General features: G+C 36.4%; 1 protein-coding gene and 1 pseudogene across 4 annotated transcripts; both read left to right on the top strand.

Moving 5' to 3' along the window:
- The first annotated feature begins 4,711 nt into the window (after positions 1-4,711).
- Positions 4,712-7,556, top strand: LOC147286395 (DELLA protein GAI-like; annotated as a pseudogene). Its single transcript, XR_015121673.1, has 2 exons — positions 4,712-7,039; positions 7,275-7,556. The product of XR_015121673.1 is annotated as a DELLA protein GAI-like (transcript).
- A 5,714-nt stretch (positions 7,557-13,270) lies between these two features.
- On the top strand, positions 13,271-16,047 carry LOC147286394 (uncharacterized). 3 transcript variants are annotated; one of them, XR_015121852.1, is made up of 5 exons: positions 13,271-13,411; positions 13,584-13,743; positions 14,361-14,441; positions 15,172-15,352; positions 15,741-16,047. XR_015121852.1 is itself a non-coding variant. In XM_086241382.1 (5 exons), exons 1-4 carry the CDS (start codon positions 13,301-13,303, stop codon positions 14,688-14,690), a joined length of 396 nt encoding a protein of 131 aa, XP_086097508.1. In that variant the 5' UTR covers positions 13,271-13,300; the 3' UTR covers positions 14,691-14,705; positions 15,172-15,728. The 3 variants fall into 3 exon arrangements, 2 of the variants coding, with proteins under 2 accessions (XP_086097508.1, XP_086097507.1); XM_086241382.1 differs by lacking the exon at positions 15,741-16,047 and adding an exon at positions 14,647-14,705 and having other exon boundaries at positions 15,172-15,728; XM_086241381.1 differs by lacking the exon at positions 15,741-16,047 and having other exon boundaries at positions 15,172-15,728.
- The last annotated feature ends 376 nt before the right edge of the window (positions 16,048-16,423 follow it).

Raw genomic sequence — 16,423 nt, 5'->3', positions numbered from 1 at the left:
CGACGAACGTGTTAATTCGTCGCCTAAAGTCACTTTAGGCGACGAATTCATGTTCGTCGCCCAAAGTTGTTGACTTTAGGGCTCCGTTTTATCCCGCCATAATTTCAGACTTTGGGCGACGCACTGTTCGTCGCCTAAAGCTACATTTCGTCGCCCAAAGTTGAATTTTTTTATGAACCATGATTGTTCATACGTTCGAGCTCCAATACCAAACTTCTAGATCTCCAATTGACCTAATATTTTAGAGGAATGATCTTTGAGTGACAAACTAATAAATGAACGGTTCAGATCGTTAAAAACACAATCGACATATAAGGTTCTACATATAAATCAGTGGTTTTTGCATTTGAAGAATAAAATTATATCAACTCTTTCGTTAAAACCTTGTAGCTTCAATAATTGTGAAGACCACAACGTGATTATCACAATCAGAGCCATTCTTCATATATGTTCATACTCAAAGATCAACCCTGGAAAAAATCGGCTCAATCGGAGTTCATCTACCCGTTCGATTATTATTATAAGAATCAAGATCGTTCATACATCCTAAATGCTAAACCTAACTTCTACATCTCCAATTGAGTTAATTTTTTGCATGGATGATCTTTGAGTGAGGCACTAAGGAATGATCGGTTCGGATCGTTAAAAACACAATACAAAAGTGATCTTCTACATACAAATACACTTGAAGAGTATAATTATATTAACTTTTGGGTAGAAATTTTGGTGATTCAACAATTTGTGAAAACTACAATGTGATTTCAACGATCGGAACCGTTCATTCTATTCGTTTATACTGGAAGATCATCCCTGCAAAAAATCGGCTAAATCGGAATTCATCTCATACTTCGATTCGTATTACAAAATTTACAATCGTTCATAAGTTCAACCACCGTTACCTAACTTCTACATCTCCGATTGAGCTAATTTTTTGCATAGATGATCCTTAAGTGAGGCACTAAGGAATGATCGGTTCGGATCGTTAAAAACACAATACAAAGTGATCTTCTACATACAAATACACTTGAAGAGTATAATTATATTAACTTTTGGGTAGAAATTTTGGTGATTCAACATTTGTGAAGACTACAATGTGATTTCAACGATCGGAACCGTTCATTCTATTCGTTTATACTGGAAGATCATCCCTGCAAAAAATCGGCTAAATCGGAATTCATCTTATACTTCGATTCGTATTAGAAAATTTACAATCGTTCATAAGTTCAACCACCATTACCTAACTTCTACATCTCCGATTGAGCTAATTTTTTGCATGGATGATCCTTAAGTGGGGAATTAAAAAAATGAATGGTTATGATCTTTGGAAATACAATCGTATAGTATGCTATTACAAATATAAAATTGTAAACAAAAAAGTATTCTTACTTTGGGCGAGGAACTACAAATTTCCGTCGCCCAAAGTTATCTTGGGCGAGGAACCTCACCATTCGTCGCCCAAAGTAACTTTGGGCGACGAAATGTTAGGTTCGTCGCCCAAACCATTATTACAAAACAGGATGACCCTTTGGGCGACGACCAGGTTCCTCGCCCAAACTATGTTGGGCGACGAACATTATTTCGTCACCCAAAGAGTCTTTGGGCGACGAAATATTTTGTCACCCAAAGTGAGTTTGGGCGACAAATTTTCGTTTTCCTCGCCCAAAGGCACTTTGGGCGACGAACATCTATATTCCTCGCCCAATGTATTTCTCAATTAATTGTTTGTTGTTAATGGTTAGGCAACGAATACATTTCGTCGCTCAAAGTAACTTTGGGCGAGGAACGTGTGATTCGTCGCCCAAACCTTTATGACATTGAGCGACAAATTTTCTTGTTCGTCGCCCTAAATTGCTTTGGGCGACGAATATATGTTCGTCGCCCAAAGTGTGGTCGCCCAAATATGTTTTTCTTGTAGTGAAGATTTCTAACTCTCAAATCCCTCCTTCAAACCTCACTAGAATTTGACATATCCCTTCTTTTGGTTTTCTAACAAGGCAAATTACCATAATGAATATTTGTAATTCCCATTTTAACCCCAAATTTCATCTCAAGGTACTTTATCCAAGCACCCTAATGTTAGAGATACGAAGACTTATATATAATTTTTTTTGTAGCATTTGTCTCCCAGAAAACCCGAGGATATTCCCAATTGAGAAATCAATAGTGAAGGATAAAGATTGTAATTTATTTAATGTCATTATAATTTACTTTGACTTTATCTACTCTAACTATGTTCCTAAGTCTAGACATACCAACTGAGTCAAGAATGTCATCTAATTTATTATCCCAATCTACTCAATGTTGATGATCACTAGACAAAAAAAGAAAAAAGAAAAAAGAAGATGTCATTTGTTATTATATATAAATTCATTTCAACTCATAGCTAGTATGGTCCAGTCAATTTCCCTAGCTAGAAACTTACTAGACAAGTAAACTAGTTTAAATGAATCCTTTGTTAAAATGGTAGAACTTAAATGGTCTATCAATCTACCATATATGAACAATTCATTTGTTACCATACATAAATCCATTTCAAGTCATATCATGGTACGTCCAACCTTTCCCTAATCTAGATATATATATATATATATATATATTTGTTATAGGGAGGAGTAGAATCTGGGGCTTTCAAATTTAATTTGCTTTTACCATTAAACAAAACCCAATTACCTTTGACAAGGGCAGCATATATAGTCATTTATGCCTGCTTGTTGATGCAAGTGGTCCATATATGTCTGACTGAATGATCCAATAGAGTCCATACCTATCTCTTTTACCGTTTTGTATTAGAATTTCATAATGAACTTCATTATTGATAAGTTTGGCTCGTTCATTATAATTTACATATTTTAACAAATATATAAACCAAATGATAAAGCATGCAATTTCCTTTTCGGGTTTTATTGTTGGCTTGACATTGATTCTGGGCCTCTCTGGCTGACGGAACTCTTGTATGAAGATTTATCTCATGAATAAAAGTCAAGTATTTTCTTCGGAAAAAAAAAAGTAGCAAGGAAATTTTTTGGAGTAATGAAATAGAAAATGATGAAAGGTCATATATGCAAGTACAAAGAAAATAACAGATTTTGGGACAATTATGGGGAGTACCTAATATTTTATGGCTAATCACAAAATTCAAGTTCATTGACAATAGTGATTTCTCATTAAACACTAGAGAAAAATATATATAATATAATGTCTCATAGGCTAGCTGTAAAACTTAAAATAAAATTTGAAATACAATTAATGATCTAAGAATTCATTGCACATTTTTTAATGATAATAAACTCATTTTTCATATTTAAATCAATTCGATCCACATTATAAACAAATATTTTCTTGTGATTATTTGAACGCTTTTGTTACTCTCAGTCAGGTAGTAAATAGATTTTTGATAGACAATAACAATAATCTTTTTTATTTTTAAGAGTTTTTCTTTTGATTTTAATTTTTTTTTCTTCTTGTGTGTATAACTCTTGTAGTTGTATACTTGTATATTAACATTTTTACAAGTAATATGTAAAAAAAAAAAATCATGTCATAGTAGAATATGAAATCTTCTAAAAAAATGAAGACAAATACTATTAGATTAATGACAAAGTGAACATGCATGCTTCTAGTTTTATATTTATAATCGTAATAGAATTTGGCCAAGTGAAACCTCCTCAAATTGAAAACCAGCCAGAGGAACATGAAAGATATACGTTACTTCTCATTATGCTTCTCTTGAATCTCTTGTTATCAATAGTAATGTGAATTGAAAGACATCTCATTATGCTTCTCTTGAATCTCTTGTTATCAATAGTAATGTGAATTGAAAGACATCATTTGTAAGAAAACCAATTTAACACTAATGATAGATATAGGTGGAGAAGAATTTTTTGTAATAGGATATTGACGTGACATTACAAATACAAGAGGAGGTAGTATTACAAACATGAGGGGAGGGGAGGGTCTCACGTTTCAATTTTCCAACTTTTTCTCCTTTCATATTTGTGATATCACGTCAATATCTTTTTTACGCGAAAAACTCTTCTTGACATGAGGGAAATGAATCGACTAAAAAAAATATAGATAAGGTGAATGATAAATTGGATTCTTTTTGTAATAAAAGAAAAAAGAATACATGATGTATGATCATCTATATATATATAATTTGTGAAAATCTCTATTTTCTCTTTCAATTATTCATTTGGTTCGATTCTTTTGCATATGGTATTGTTCATCTTTGTCTTTAAAAGTGTGTTCTTTAGCTAAAAAAACAAAAACTAACCAACTATTTCAAAAACATTTTACAGATTCGAATCCACGGATGCCATTTGGTTGGCCAACAAAAAGTAAAAAAATAAAAAAGAAAAGACAGGGAACAAACCTAGAGCTGAAAAACAACAGGGCGTGCAGAGACACGCGCTGATAAGGTTGGTGGGGGACATAAATCTGCATTTGACAGCCTAGCTGGAGCCCACAATTTCATTCATGGACTCAGAGTCGGAAAGCCCTCAATTGATGAAGCGTACGGCGACCTGATTTTTTATTTTTGTTAATATGGCGGTTCTGCCGGCCTTCCACGGCTTTTCACTGTTTTAATTATTTTGCACTACTCCCCCAAAATTTTATAATTAAAAATAAATAATAAATAATAAATAAAATACCGTAATTATTATGGCCCCCAATGTTCCTTATCTCTTCCACACATAACAATAGCCCTCTCCGTTCCTCCATTGGACCTCCCACCAATCTCAGACCCCCCTCATCATCCTCTCCTCTCAGACAATAAAAAAAAAAAAAAAAAGGAGCTAAATACCCATTTGAGCAACATGGAGAAACACTAGTGGCTTCTTTGTTTCAGTGCTTTTTTTACAATCAAAGTTAAAGAAAGATGAAGAGAGATCACCAAGGACAGTTGTGTTTCCAAAGGAGCATACTCATCAGTGTCGAGTGGGAAGGCCAAGATTTGGGAAGAAGAAGAAGATGGTGGTGGTGGCATGGATGAGTTGCTGGCAGTTTTGGGGTACAAGGTGCGGTCCTCGGACATGGCGGAGGTGGGCGGAGAAGCTTGAGCAGCTTGAGATGGTCATGGGTTCAGCTCAAGAAGATGGGATTTCACAGCTCTCTGATACAGTCCACTACAACCCATCGGATCTCTCTGGCTGGGTCCAGAGCATGCTCTCCGGGCTCAACAATGTTGACCCCAATGCTCTAATTAACGACCCTCTTCTTGCTCCGGCCGAGTCCTCAACCATAACCTCCATTGATTTCTCCAATTCTCAGCATCCACAACAAACCCGGATTCATGAGAACCAGTCCCGGGTCTATAACGATGACTCCGAATACGATCTCAGAGCCATTCCTGGCGTCGCGGCATACCCGCCAGCAGCGGAGACTGAAACCACAAGAAAGCGATTGAAGACCTCAATTGGGTCTAATTCAACATCATCGCCGATTGGAGGTTTCGGGAGAGCAGATGACTCGGCCGATGGTGGTGGTTGATTCACAAGAAACGGGTGTGAGGCTCGTACACACACTCCTGGCATGTGCAGAGGCTGTTCAGCAAGACAACTTGAAGCTCGCCGACGCGCTTGTCAAGCACATAGGCCTACTCGCGAACTCCCAAGTGGGTGCCATGAGAAAGGTGGCCACTTACTTCGCCGAAGCTCTTGCTCGTCGAATTTACCGAATTTACCCTCAGGATTGTCTCGATTCATCGTACTCCGATATTCTCCAGATGCCACTTCTACGAGACCTGCCCTTACCTCAAATTTGCTCACTTCACCGCCAATCAAGCCATTCTCGAAGCCTTTGCCACATCCAACAGAGTTCATGTCATTGATTTTGGGCTCAAGCAGGGGATGCAATGGCCGGCGCTTATGCAGGCCCTCGCTTTGAGGCCTGGGGGCCCACCCGCCTTTCGGCTTACGGGTATTGGCACGCCGCAGCCCGACAACACCGACGCCTTGCAGCAGGTGGGTTGGAAGTTGGCTCAATTGGCCGACACTATTGGCGTGGAGTTCGAATTCCGTGGATTCGTCGCCAATAGTCTGGCGGATCTCGAGCCGTCGATGCTCGATATCCGCCCCGCCGAAGTCGAGACGGTGGCAGTGAACTCGGTTTTCGAGCTTCACCGCCTGTTGGCTCGACCTGGCGCGGTGGGAAAAAGTCTTTTCCTCAATCAAGGCCATGAGGCCCAAGATTGTGACAATCGTGGAGCAAGAAGCGAACCACAACGGGCCCGGTTTTCTTGGACCGGTTCACGGAGGCATTGCATTATTACTCCAACTTGTTTGACTCGCTGGAGGGTTCGTCGTCCGGGCCGAGTCAGGACCAGGTGATGTCGGAGATGTACTTGGGGAGGCAAGATATGCAACGTGGTGGCTTGTGAAGGTGGGGAGCGAGTGGAGCGGCATGAGACGTTGGGTCAGTGGCGGGACCGGTTGGGGTCGGCCGGGTTGGACCCGGTTCACCTCGGGTCGAACGCGTTCAAGCAGGCCAGCATGTTGTTGGCTCTATTTGCTGGGGGAGATGGGTATAGAGTGGAGGAGAACGATGGGTGTCTGATGCTTGGGTGGCACACGCGCCCCTCATCGCCACCTCCGCTTGGCAGCTGGTGGCGAATGAGTCGAGTTAGCTGAATGAGTCAACTCAAACTCGACCTGGTTCAACTAAGTTCTCAAACCAACTAGGTAGATAGGTGCTGAATGCTTAGGTGTGGTGGGTATGTTGGGGGTTTAACATGTGAGTTGTGACTTGTCAGTGAGAGATGTGGGATTGGGATTGGGTTGCAGATTTATTTGCGGTTAAAGTGAAACCAAACCATGAAACCAATGCAAAACACTACTTGATTTGTAATGTAATTGTGCTTTTTTACCCTTCTGGCTCCTCCTAGTCATTCAGATCTCCCCCCCCCCCCCCCCCCCCCACTTTTTAAAACTAGGTTCTTTAAATGTTTAATAATGTCATTTTATTTAGGGCGTTTCTTTTCTGGGCATCTGAACTTCAAGTTCAAGACTGCAAGGGACAGATGATGGATCAATGACAATGTGTAAGTGTGTAACTATATAACTTTCTGTAATAAATGATCAGAGCATTGATTCTCAATAAGAAAAAGTCTTGGCTTGCAGTAATGCTAGCTTCATGTTAGAATTTTATTTCTTGGAAAAACGCCACATTATTTAGTGAATTAATGAGCCAAAATTAATCAATAAATTTGACTAATGTAATCGTGTGTGGGCTTCTCTCCCCTTTGACGCCATGTCATTCCTCTCTCTGGCCTGCAGATGGTGGACTTGGCTTGGCTGATGACGATGCTAAAGATAGAGACATGGCCTGCATATACTCCGTCACCTTCCAAAGAACACTGTTGATGACACAAGCATGACAAATTAATATTCATAAACAAAGTGCTTGAAGTAGTAGCTATCAGTTAAACACTTGAAAGCTGCTTTGAATCATTGATGTGGATAAGTGTTTATCCACTTTCTTAGATTAACATATTTGTAAGTCGTAATTTGTGTCGGTCACTTTCCGTTTGTTTATTTATCTTATATATATAAAGCAAACACCCCACCAAGTGAAATTTTCACAATTTCATTAACTGCCCATCATTGACTAAAGTGTTAAAGTATATAATAAAAGTGTTAGAGTACGTAACATTTTATTATATAGAGTGTTAAATTTACATATATCCATATAAAAAATCAATTGGTGGGCATATAAGCGTGTGTCAAGATGCTAGTTTTATTTATGGCAATACTTATTGAATTACTGAATTAATTAATTCCACCTACCCCACTGAAGATTTTTAGAGAAAATGACTCTATCTTTGAATTGTAATTTAGATATTTTTTCAATTAAATTTTTAATAAATTACTTCCGAGGATAAAAAATACAATTTCTTAACTGGAAATACACATAAAGAATTAAGCTAAAGGACATTATAAGAGCGCACTCGCGTCCATCAACTTAAAAAAGGCTGTTGAGCGCTTATCAGATACAGATGAAGTCTGCATCTGCATTTTCAGCTAATTTTAGAGTTGCATATGCAATTTTAGGGCATTTTGAGCTAATTTTGAGTTGTATATGCAGTTTTTTTGGTGCAGATGCACGCTGCATTTGCAGCTGTTGAGAGCTCGGTGCTAGTTTTGTCCTCGGAGGCTAATTTTGGCCTGCTAGGTAAAGTTCCCTTAAAATTTTGTAGTTTTAATTTGGGATAATTTTAGCAAAAAGACTCCAACTATATCCCTAGTCGTAGTTGAGGATGCTACTTTCAATTTATTCTAATTAAGGATTTCAAACTTTCTGTTTGGCTCAATTAAGGGTTTTCGATAAAAAAATACAAATTTTGAAGGGCAACAACGTTTCTTTGCCTAAAAAAAAATTATCAACTATCAACTTAGAAAAACAAGATCCCAAAGGCTCTCCGACGGTCAAGTTAGAAAACAAGATCAATTATCAACTCAGAACATTGGCTTAGAGGTTTGGGAATTACTTACTTTTGTGTGATCTTATGAGAGTCTATTTATAGGGGGATGATTTAATCCCTATGGCGTTAGGATTGTAAGTTGGTTAGACCTTGTAATCACCGGGAAGTATAATCCATATTGGATTGAACTCCTATACTTGAATCCTTGTTTGGAGAGGATTCAAGCCATTTAATTTGTATGAGAGTTGGTTTCCTAGTAGAACATAGAGTTCTTAGGTCCCATTAGCCACGGGTGGTATGGAAATACCTTCATGAGTTTGCACTTGGATGCCTCCGTGAGTTTTGGGTGTATACCCGGATGTATCCGCGAGCTTGGATAGGTCCGGCCCCTAGGCACAGATGGATCCATGGGTTCGGATGTATTCCCGTGTTTGGGTGCATCCAACCCCCTAAGTGAGTGTGAGGGTAGTTACCCTTTGCTCTATATTTAATGGATTCTTCAACTCGTGGTGATCTATACCTCCAGTCCCTTTGCATGCATGTTATTAGAGAACGTCCATAACTTGTAGGTCTCTCAAAACATAGGTCGTATTCTTCTAACATCATGGGTCCTATATTTTATGCATTTTTCCAATGGACCCATGAGAATGGATAGGTTCTCTCATTTCTTTATGAGAATGGATAGGTCTCATGCTAGAATAAACCATGGTCCTATGCTAGAATATTTCATGGTTCCACAGATACCAAAATTATCGAAATTTTTAATTTATTTTAGTAAGTCCCAATATTGAACCAAACCGACTGATGTGCGGCCCTAATAGTGATGCGATAAAAAATTGTCATGGAAAAAAAAATTAGTGATAACACCAACCAAAAGAAGAAAAAGAGGTTGAATAATGGGTGTTCTGTTGGATGGAAAAATTAAACAAAACAAAGCAAAGGAAGCATGATTCCAAATCATGGCTGAAACTACCCCCATGATGTATACATGTAAATCATGACATTTGAACATTAAATAAAATGGGGGGGGGGGGGGGGGGGGGGAGGGAGAGAGAGAGAGAGAATAGTGAGAGAGAATAGTGATTTATACCCCCAATCAATTGTTGAATCTCACACCACACCATGGTGGACACCTAACAGCATGATATGATCCCCGTACCAAATAAAATTAGCAGAAAACCTATTATGTCCGTAAGTTAAATCCACTACGGGTCCTTCTGTCTTTTTATGTCCCAATCACAACAATGGGGTATAATAATTAGAATTTTAAATCCCTAATATGATTGTATGTTCGTATGATTAGATATGATTAGAGACACCCGGAGATACGTGTAGCAGACAATTTTCTGGTGTTGGGGCCTTGAAATTGACCGGTGGTTCCATTGATTTTGACAACCCCCACCATTAATTGCCAAACACATCGGGGCCATTCAAGAAATGGGAAAAAGCTGCTTTATGGCTCCTACTTTGAAGTGCAAAGCCTTTTCATCAACTCCTAAAGTTTCTCCTTTTTCTTCGTGGGTGAGTAAAAATGGTTTCTCCGATATTTTATAGAACTAAAGAGATTCAAGAAGAGGAATGCTATCCTCGATCTATTTTTCACTCCGACCTTTTTTATTATTAATTATCATTATCATGATTATTTTATAGTGCTTAATTTTAAACTCTCTAATCATCAAAAAAATTTTACCTAAACCCCGACCAATTTAGAAATTCTTTCAAAACTCCCTATAACTTATAATCTTAAATTACCCTTCTGACGCGCGCTAACGCATGCTAACATCACTGTAACTGAATTTTGGTGAAACTATTTTTTTTTTTGTTTTTTTTTTTGTTTTTCTGGAATTGAAGTTTTTGCTAAAACTCAATATTTTGCTAAAACTAAAATCAAACACTGAAATTAAATTTCATTACACTAAAACTGAATTTCAAGAATTCAATTACACTGAAACTGAATTTCTTCAATTCAGTTACACTAAATTGAAGAATTCAGTTATAAATTCACTTACTGAAACTGAATTAAGTAATGAAACAATTATACATTGACTAAAATACAATTGCACCTTAATTAAAAAACAATTACACCTTTACTAAAACAATTACACTTCACTAAAACAGTTACACTTTTACTGAGCTTAGTTATTCAAAACCCCCTAATTAGAGCTTAGTTATTTCAAAACCTCCACCCTTATTAAAACTAATTCAAAACTCCCTATTAGTCACTAATCTTAAAACTACACAACAAAATGAGAACAGTAAAAACGCAAAAAATTGGAGAAAAATGTAAATCGGATAATGTGGCCAGCTAGCATTCTCCATTAAAGAATAGAATCGTGATCACTCAATTGTCAAGCTTCAATCTCCTCCACTGCTGGAGACTTTGCAATCAATTATTATAATTAATTGACCCATTGTCACTGACAGGATCTACTAAATCATTGTACCCACCACGTATAAAAGAAATAAAATATGGTGTTAGAGCCAAACTACTCATTACCTTTTTCTATAATTTTTTTTTTCTTGAGAGAAAGGCACCAGGCCAATTAAGCATTAAACTTCAATCATAAAAGTCCATCAACTTGGAGGAGATAGTGAAGCCAAAGAGGCCCCTCTTCCATCCAGATTTTTAACTGATCACAAAGTAAACTATTCCTAGCAAGAGGGCAAGTTTATTACAATTTTGAGGCTGATAACTAATAGAAATCGCAGCAAACTGACCCATAAGGCACAAAACTTGCTCCAGTATCTCCCTGCTTCATATCAGTCACAATCTCAAAGGGAATTTGAACCTTTTTTATTATTCCAAAAATATATTTTTCTAGCCTATTATTAGAAGACCGTCAGGTTTTGGCTAGTGAAATATGCAACATTGCAAATATTGCTTGCGTCCAAGGTTGAACCTATTAAGTTACTTCTCTCTCCTTCCATTAGGAGGAATCACAAAACAGCTGCAAGTACCGTGAGAATGTGACCCATCATCTAATTTCATACTAATTAATGTGTAGTGTGAAAGTGGAGTCCCTGCCACCAACGGCCAAAGTACGTGGTCTCTATGAAAAGTTCATAGAACATAATGAATTATATATTAAGTAAATTACTCTAAATCCATTTTACAACCTTTATTGATAAATAAATCAAATAGAGTTAGGCCTCACCAAAAAGCCCAAGGCCTGAAACCCACCTGAAGCTCGTCCGGCCCAATAGTCCCCAAGCCCGATTTGGCCCGAAATTTGGGCTAGCCCGGCCCGGCCCGAAAGTCTCTTGGGTTGGGCTTGGGCCATTCCCTTGAAGCCCATGGGCCGCCCGAAGCCCAATTTGGGAATCATAACATATTTAATAGGTTTTTCGTTTGTTTACTCTAATAAATTATTAATATGCTTATTAAGTTATTATATAATACTATAATGTTAGTAAATAGTAATACCGTAAACTATTGAATACCATAAATAATAAAGTAATTAACTTATAAAATTATATACAACATTACAACTATAATAAAACATAAATGTATATGTGTATATACAACTTTTATAATACAACTAGAATTAAAGTTATTAAACCACGATCATCAATTCATTAATTCAACCATCTGAACCGTTCATTTTATATTTTCATAGTCAAAGATCATACTTACAAAAAATCGACTAAATTGGAATTCATCTACCGTACCTATTCGATTATCATTAGAAAAACCATGATCGTTCATTAATTCGACCACCGTTACGTCACTTTTACATCTCTGATTAACACTACTACAAAAAAGCTTATACATATCACTATATTAATATCAGTTTTAAAGGTATTCGATATAATATGGTTTTTAATATCGTTTAAAAGTTTTTTTTTCAAAAACTGATATATAAACTATTTTACATATCATTAGGATTTTGAATGAGATATATTATGTTGGACAAATTTATTAATCCTATTTTAAAGTGATATCTATACAAATAAATGATGCGAAAATTTAAGAATGGGAAAAACGCGGCACTGTTCACCACTTAAAAATTTTTTGACAACCCGTGTTTACACACACCCACACTCACATCCAAACTAAACCACACCCAGACCAAACCCACACCAACACCCACACCCTAACTTATCATCTTCTTCATTGATCTCCGACAAAGATATATGGATTGAGCTCGAAGATTAAGCTAGGTAGCTGGGCTTCCAATCCACCCAGCCTTAAGATGTTGAGAGCGAAGGCTTCTAGATCGAGATCGATGGGTTGAGCACTCGCTAAGGCTTGCAGAGAGTGAACACGACAGAGAGACAAAGAGAAGTCTGAGAAGTTGCGAAGAGAGAGAGAGAGAGAGCTCGATCTGGACGAAGTCGCGAGATCCAGATCGACCCAGAGAAGCCTTCCTGATACCACCATCCAGCCTTCACGATTTCAGGTATTTGATGAGATTGTTTTGTTATTTTTTCTTTTTAATTTTAAGTTTAGATTTCGGATTTAGGGTTCTAATATCTGCAAGTTGTTTGAACATGGGTGTTTTGTTTTTTGGGTGTTTCTGGAATTTGGGTGTTTTGTAGTTTGTTTGAACTCGGGTCTGTTTGAAATCTTTGTAAGTTTTCATTAAACTTGCTATTCAATTTGTGTTGTTTTGTTTTGACAGTTTTTTGGTTGGTTAGATTCTATGGATACCAATAATTGGAGGCCTCCTCAAGTTGGCGAACCCCCCTCTATGGAAGGTGATTAGAGGAGTCAATTGCAGTCAGATTCACGGCAAAGAATTGTCAATAAGATGTAAGTGAATCTTAAAAAACAAACAATTTCGTGGATTGATTTATTCATCCTGAATTTACTTTTAGTGTGAAGAACCGACCTCCATGCCTTGATGGTCAATAACTTGTTAAATATATTGCTTGTACATAATGGACACATTGAAGAGGCATCTTCCCTTCTCTGGTCAAGAGGGATTACAGGAACTCAAGAAAATTGCTGTAAGGTTTGAGGAAAAGATTTATACTGCTGCCACAAGCCAGGTACCTCCATAACTCTTGGGGTCCTAATTTTTCATGGTACATGTAAGCCTACTTAGATATGTACCTTTATGTTACATATGTAATTACTTACACAAATATTGTCTGTGTTTCAACTTTCTTTGTATTGTGGCTAGCAATGTGTTCTAAGTTTTGTGTTGATCTCTGTTTCCAGTCAGATTATCTACGGAAAATTTCTCTGAAGATGCTCACCATGGAGACTAAGTCTCAAAACACAATAGCCAATTCTACAATGGTGAATTTACCATCCAATTCTACAATGGCCACTTTACCATCCAACTCCGCTGGTAATAGCAGCAGGCCCCCTGATCCAGGTAATAACATATATGAACATTGTGCTCCTGTTTCATGCATCTATACAAATTTCATTTACACTTACAACTACCCCTTCCCTCTCCCTGCATGCATATATTCCTTTTGAAATGGAGAAAAGGTTGCATTTATATTTTATATTAGGTTTCTTCTTAATGCCTGAAATGTTCTATGGTTTCCTTATTCTCACATCTCTTATCTGAAATGATTCAATGTTGATACCTGTATTGGTTGGTACAATGAAAGTTCGAGACTGAAGTTGGTTTACTATATTTTTTTTAATTTATTTTTTCAGGCAAGGGATCAGATTATTAAGAATATGAGGAACATAAAGGGCATTTTTGTGTTTTTGTCTTCACACTTGTTTATGTACTTGGAAATCTTTGGCTGACCATAACTTGCTATAGTATTTTTTATTTTATTGTTTATGTACTGGTGTTGTACTTTATAAAATTGTCTAACTGTTTAAATCTTACTTCTTAGATTTAATAATGGGAAAGGATAAGAATGCATGATTGGTCTATCTCATGCTCCAATCAGATTGTTGAATTTTTGGATTTGCTGTATTGGGTTTTGTTGATGCACAATTCTAATAACTGCCTTTTCTTTGGTATTACAGCTTTCCTTCTCGTTCAGACCAAAATTGTTGATTTTTTGTGGATTCAAAGATCTGCATATTCAACCCAAAAGATAAATCAAGGTGCAATCCAATATAAAGTAGTTTAATGGAATTTATATTATTTTTTATTTTTGGGTTCATTTACTTCATGTTCTTTTATGCTTAACCTAGATATAATGTTTCTTTAGTGTTTGTCTCTGCTGTCCTTTCACCTTATATTGATCATAGATAGTTTTATATCTTTATGTTCTATAATTCTCTGACCTTGCTGACTTTTGCCACTCAGGTTCTTGCCTCTCTCCATCATGCAGTCATTCATTATCTATCTAATCTTGTCTTGTTATGGTAAAGTTACATACTAAAGTGGTTTTATTTTATTTTTCATATCTTTTCTTTGTAACTTTGAGTCTAATTCATTGCTTGACAACATGCAGTGACTTCTTAACTAAATCATACAACATTGTTGGTGTTATCAATGTCATGGCTCGTAGCAGCCTCTTCATCCTCATAAAAAATATGGTTTAGACTTTAGAGTACCCCAACTTTTATGAGAAACTTTATGCATTGTTGGTTCCTTTAATTTTTATGGCAAAACATTGGTCAATATCTTTTCAGGTAATGCTAATTACTACTATTGTAACAGTTTTCAGAAGCTAAAGTTGTATAGCTAGTGAGAAAACCGAGGAAATTGACATAAATTTTTTTATCCTTTTAGATATGTTGTGTTCATGATAATCAATTGAATGCAACATAAAATATATTCTATGTGATAGCTAATTATAAGGCCTGATATGGATTATACAATCTACAGAGCTATGGCTGGTGCTCTTGGTGGGTTCAATGCCCACGCCAGCAATATTGTTGCTGCAATCTGCATAGCCACTGGCCAGTATCCTGCTCATAATGTAGAGAGCTCTCACTGAATTAACATGATGGAAGCTGTGAACAATGACAGGGACCTTTACATCTCAGTCAGCGTGCCTTCCATTGAGGTACAATACAACTAATTGATGCTTCTTTTGAGTGAATTTATCTCATTCTAAATTTTAAATGAGTTTTGAAGTTGATGTCAAATCCATGGCCTAGTTTTTTGGGGAATGTTATTCTTTTGCTTGTGTTTCTTGCATTTTTTCCTTTCTCATGTACACTACCTATCTCTATTGACATGCCTTTTGTAGTATATTGCACTTGCAAATCACTATATGTTTGAAAATTTTCATATATTTTTATTCTTACAAGTTACAATGAATTTAGATAACAATATAGACCATTTGCTATGAAATCTTGAATATTTTAGTAATGTAATTTGGTATGAAAACTCAATTTGCTTCTTTTTAGTACTGTGATTTTGTAATTTTGTTTGATTTTTCCAATTGTTAGTTGATCGAATTTATAAGGAAAGCAGTACACATGGGAGGAAATTGAAGTCAATGAGGTGCAGATTTCATGGGTTAATTTTGATTCAATTAGTTTGTAAAATTATTTTCCTTCATGAACTGCTATGATACAAATTAGAACAAGTGTGCACTGCCATGCCTTATATTTGTACATGTTGATGACTATATAGGCCTAGCTTAGATTTAAGGATGGGGTTAGAGATGAGGTCTCCCCCTAATTTTTGTGATATGTAGACATATTTTGGGTAGTTGGAGATATTGAAATTTATGTGAATTGAGGATCTTTACTATGTAATGGATGTTGAGCATTTATCTCAATGGGTTGGCCACTAAAAAAATATGCAATACAAGTGTAATGGTATTGAGCAATTATCTCAGTTTTCAGGAAAAAAATTGATATCTAAACAGGGTTTACATAACAATAATTTCAAAATATTCGAGATCATTCTTTCAATGTAAGTGATATCAATCATGCCTTCAAAATCAATTCCATTACTCAAACTGATGTCTATGAGTATATTTATACCAGTTTCATACTCTTAAAACATATAATTCAGATATACGATATCATTTCTTAGAACCAATAACGATATCTATGAGACTATTTATACTAGTTTCGTAATTCATGAACATATAAGTCTAATCTAAGATATTTGTTCTTATACA

This window comes from Dryas octopetala, chromosome 4, assembly GCF_963921425.1.
Source record: "Dryas octopetala chromosome 4, drDryOcto1.1, whole genome shotgun sequence".
NCBI classification, from domain to species: Eukaryota; Viridiplantae; Streptophyta; class Magnoliopsida; order Rosales; family Rosaceae; genus Dryas; species Dryas octopetala.
This window is presented reverse-complemented; position numbering and strand designations above follow the sequence as displayed.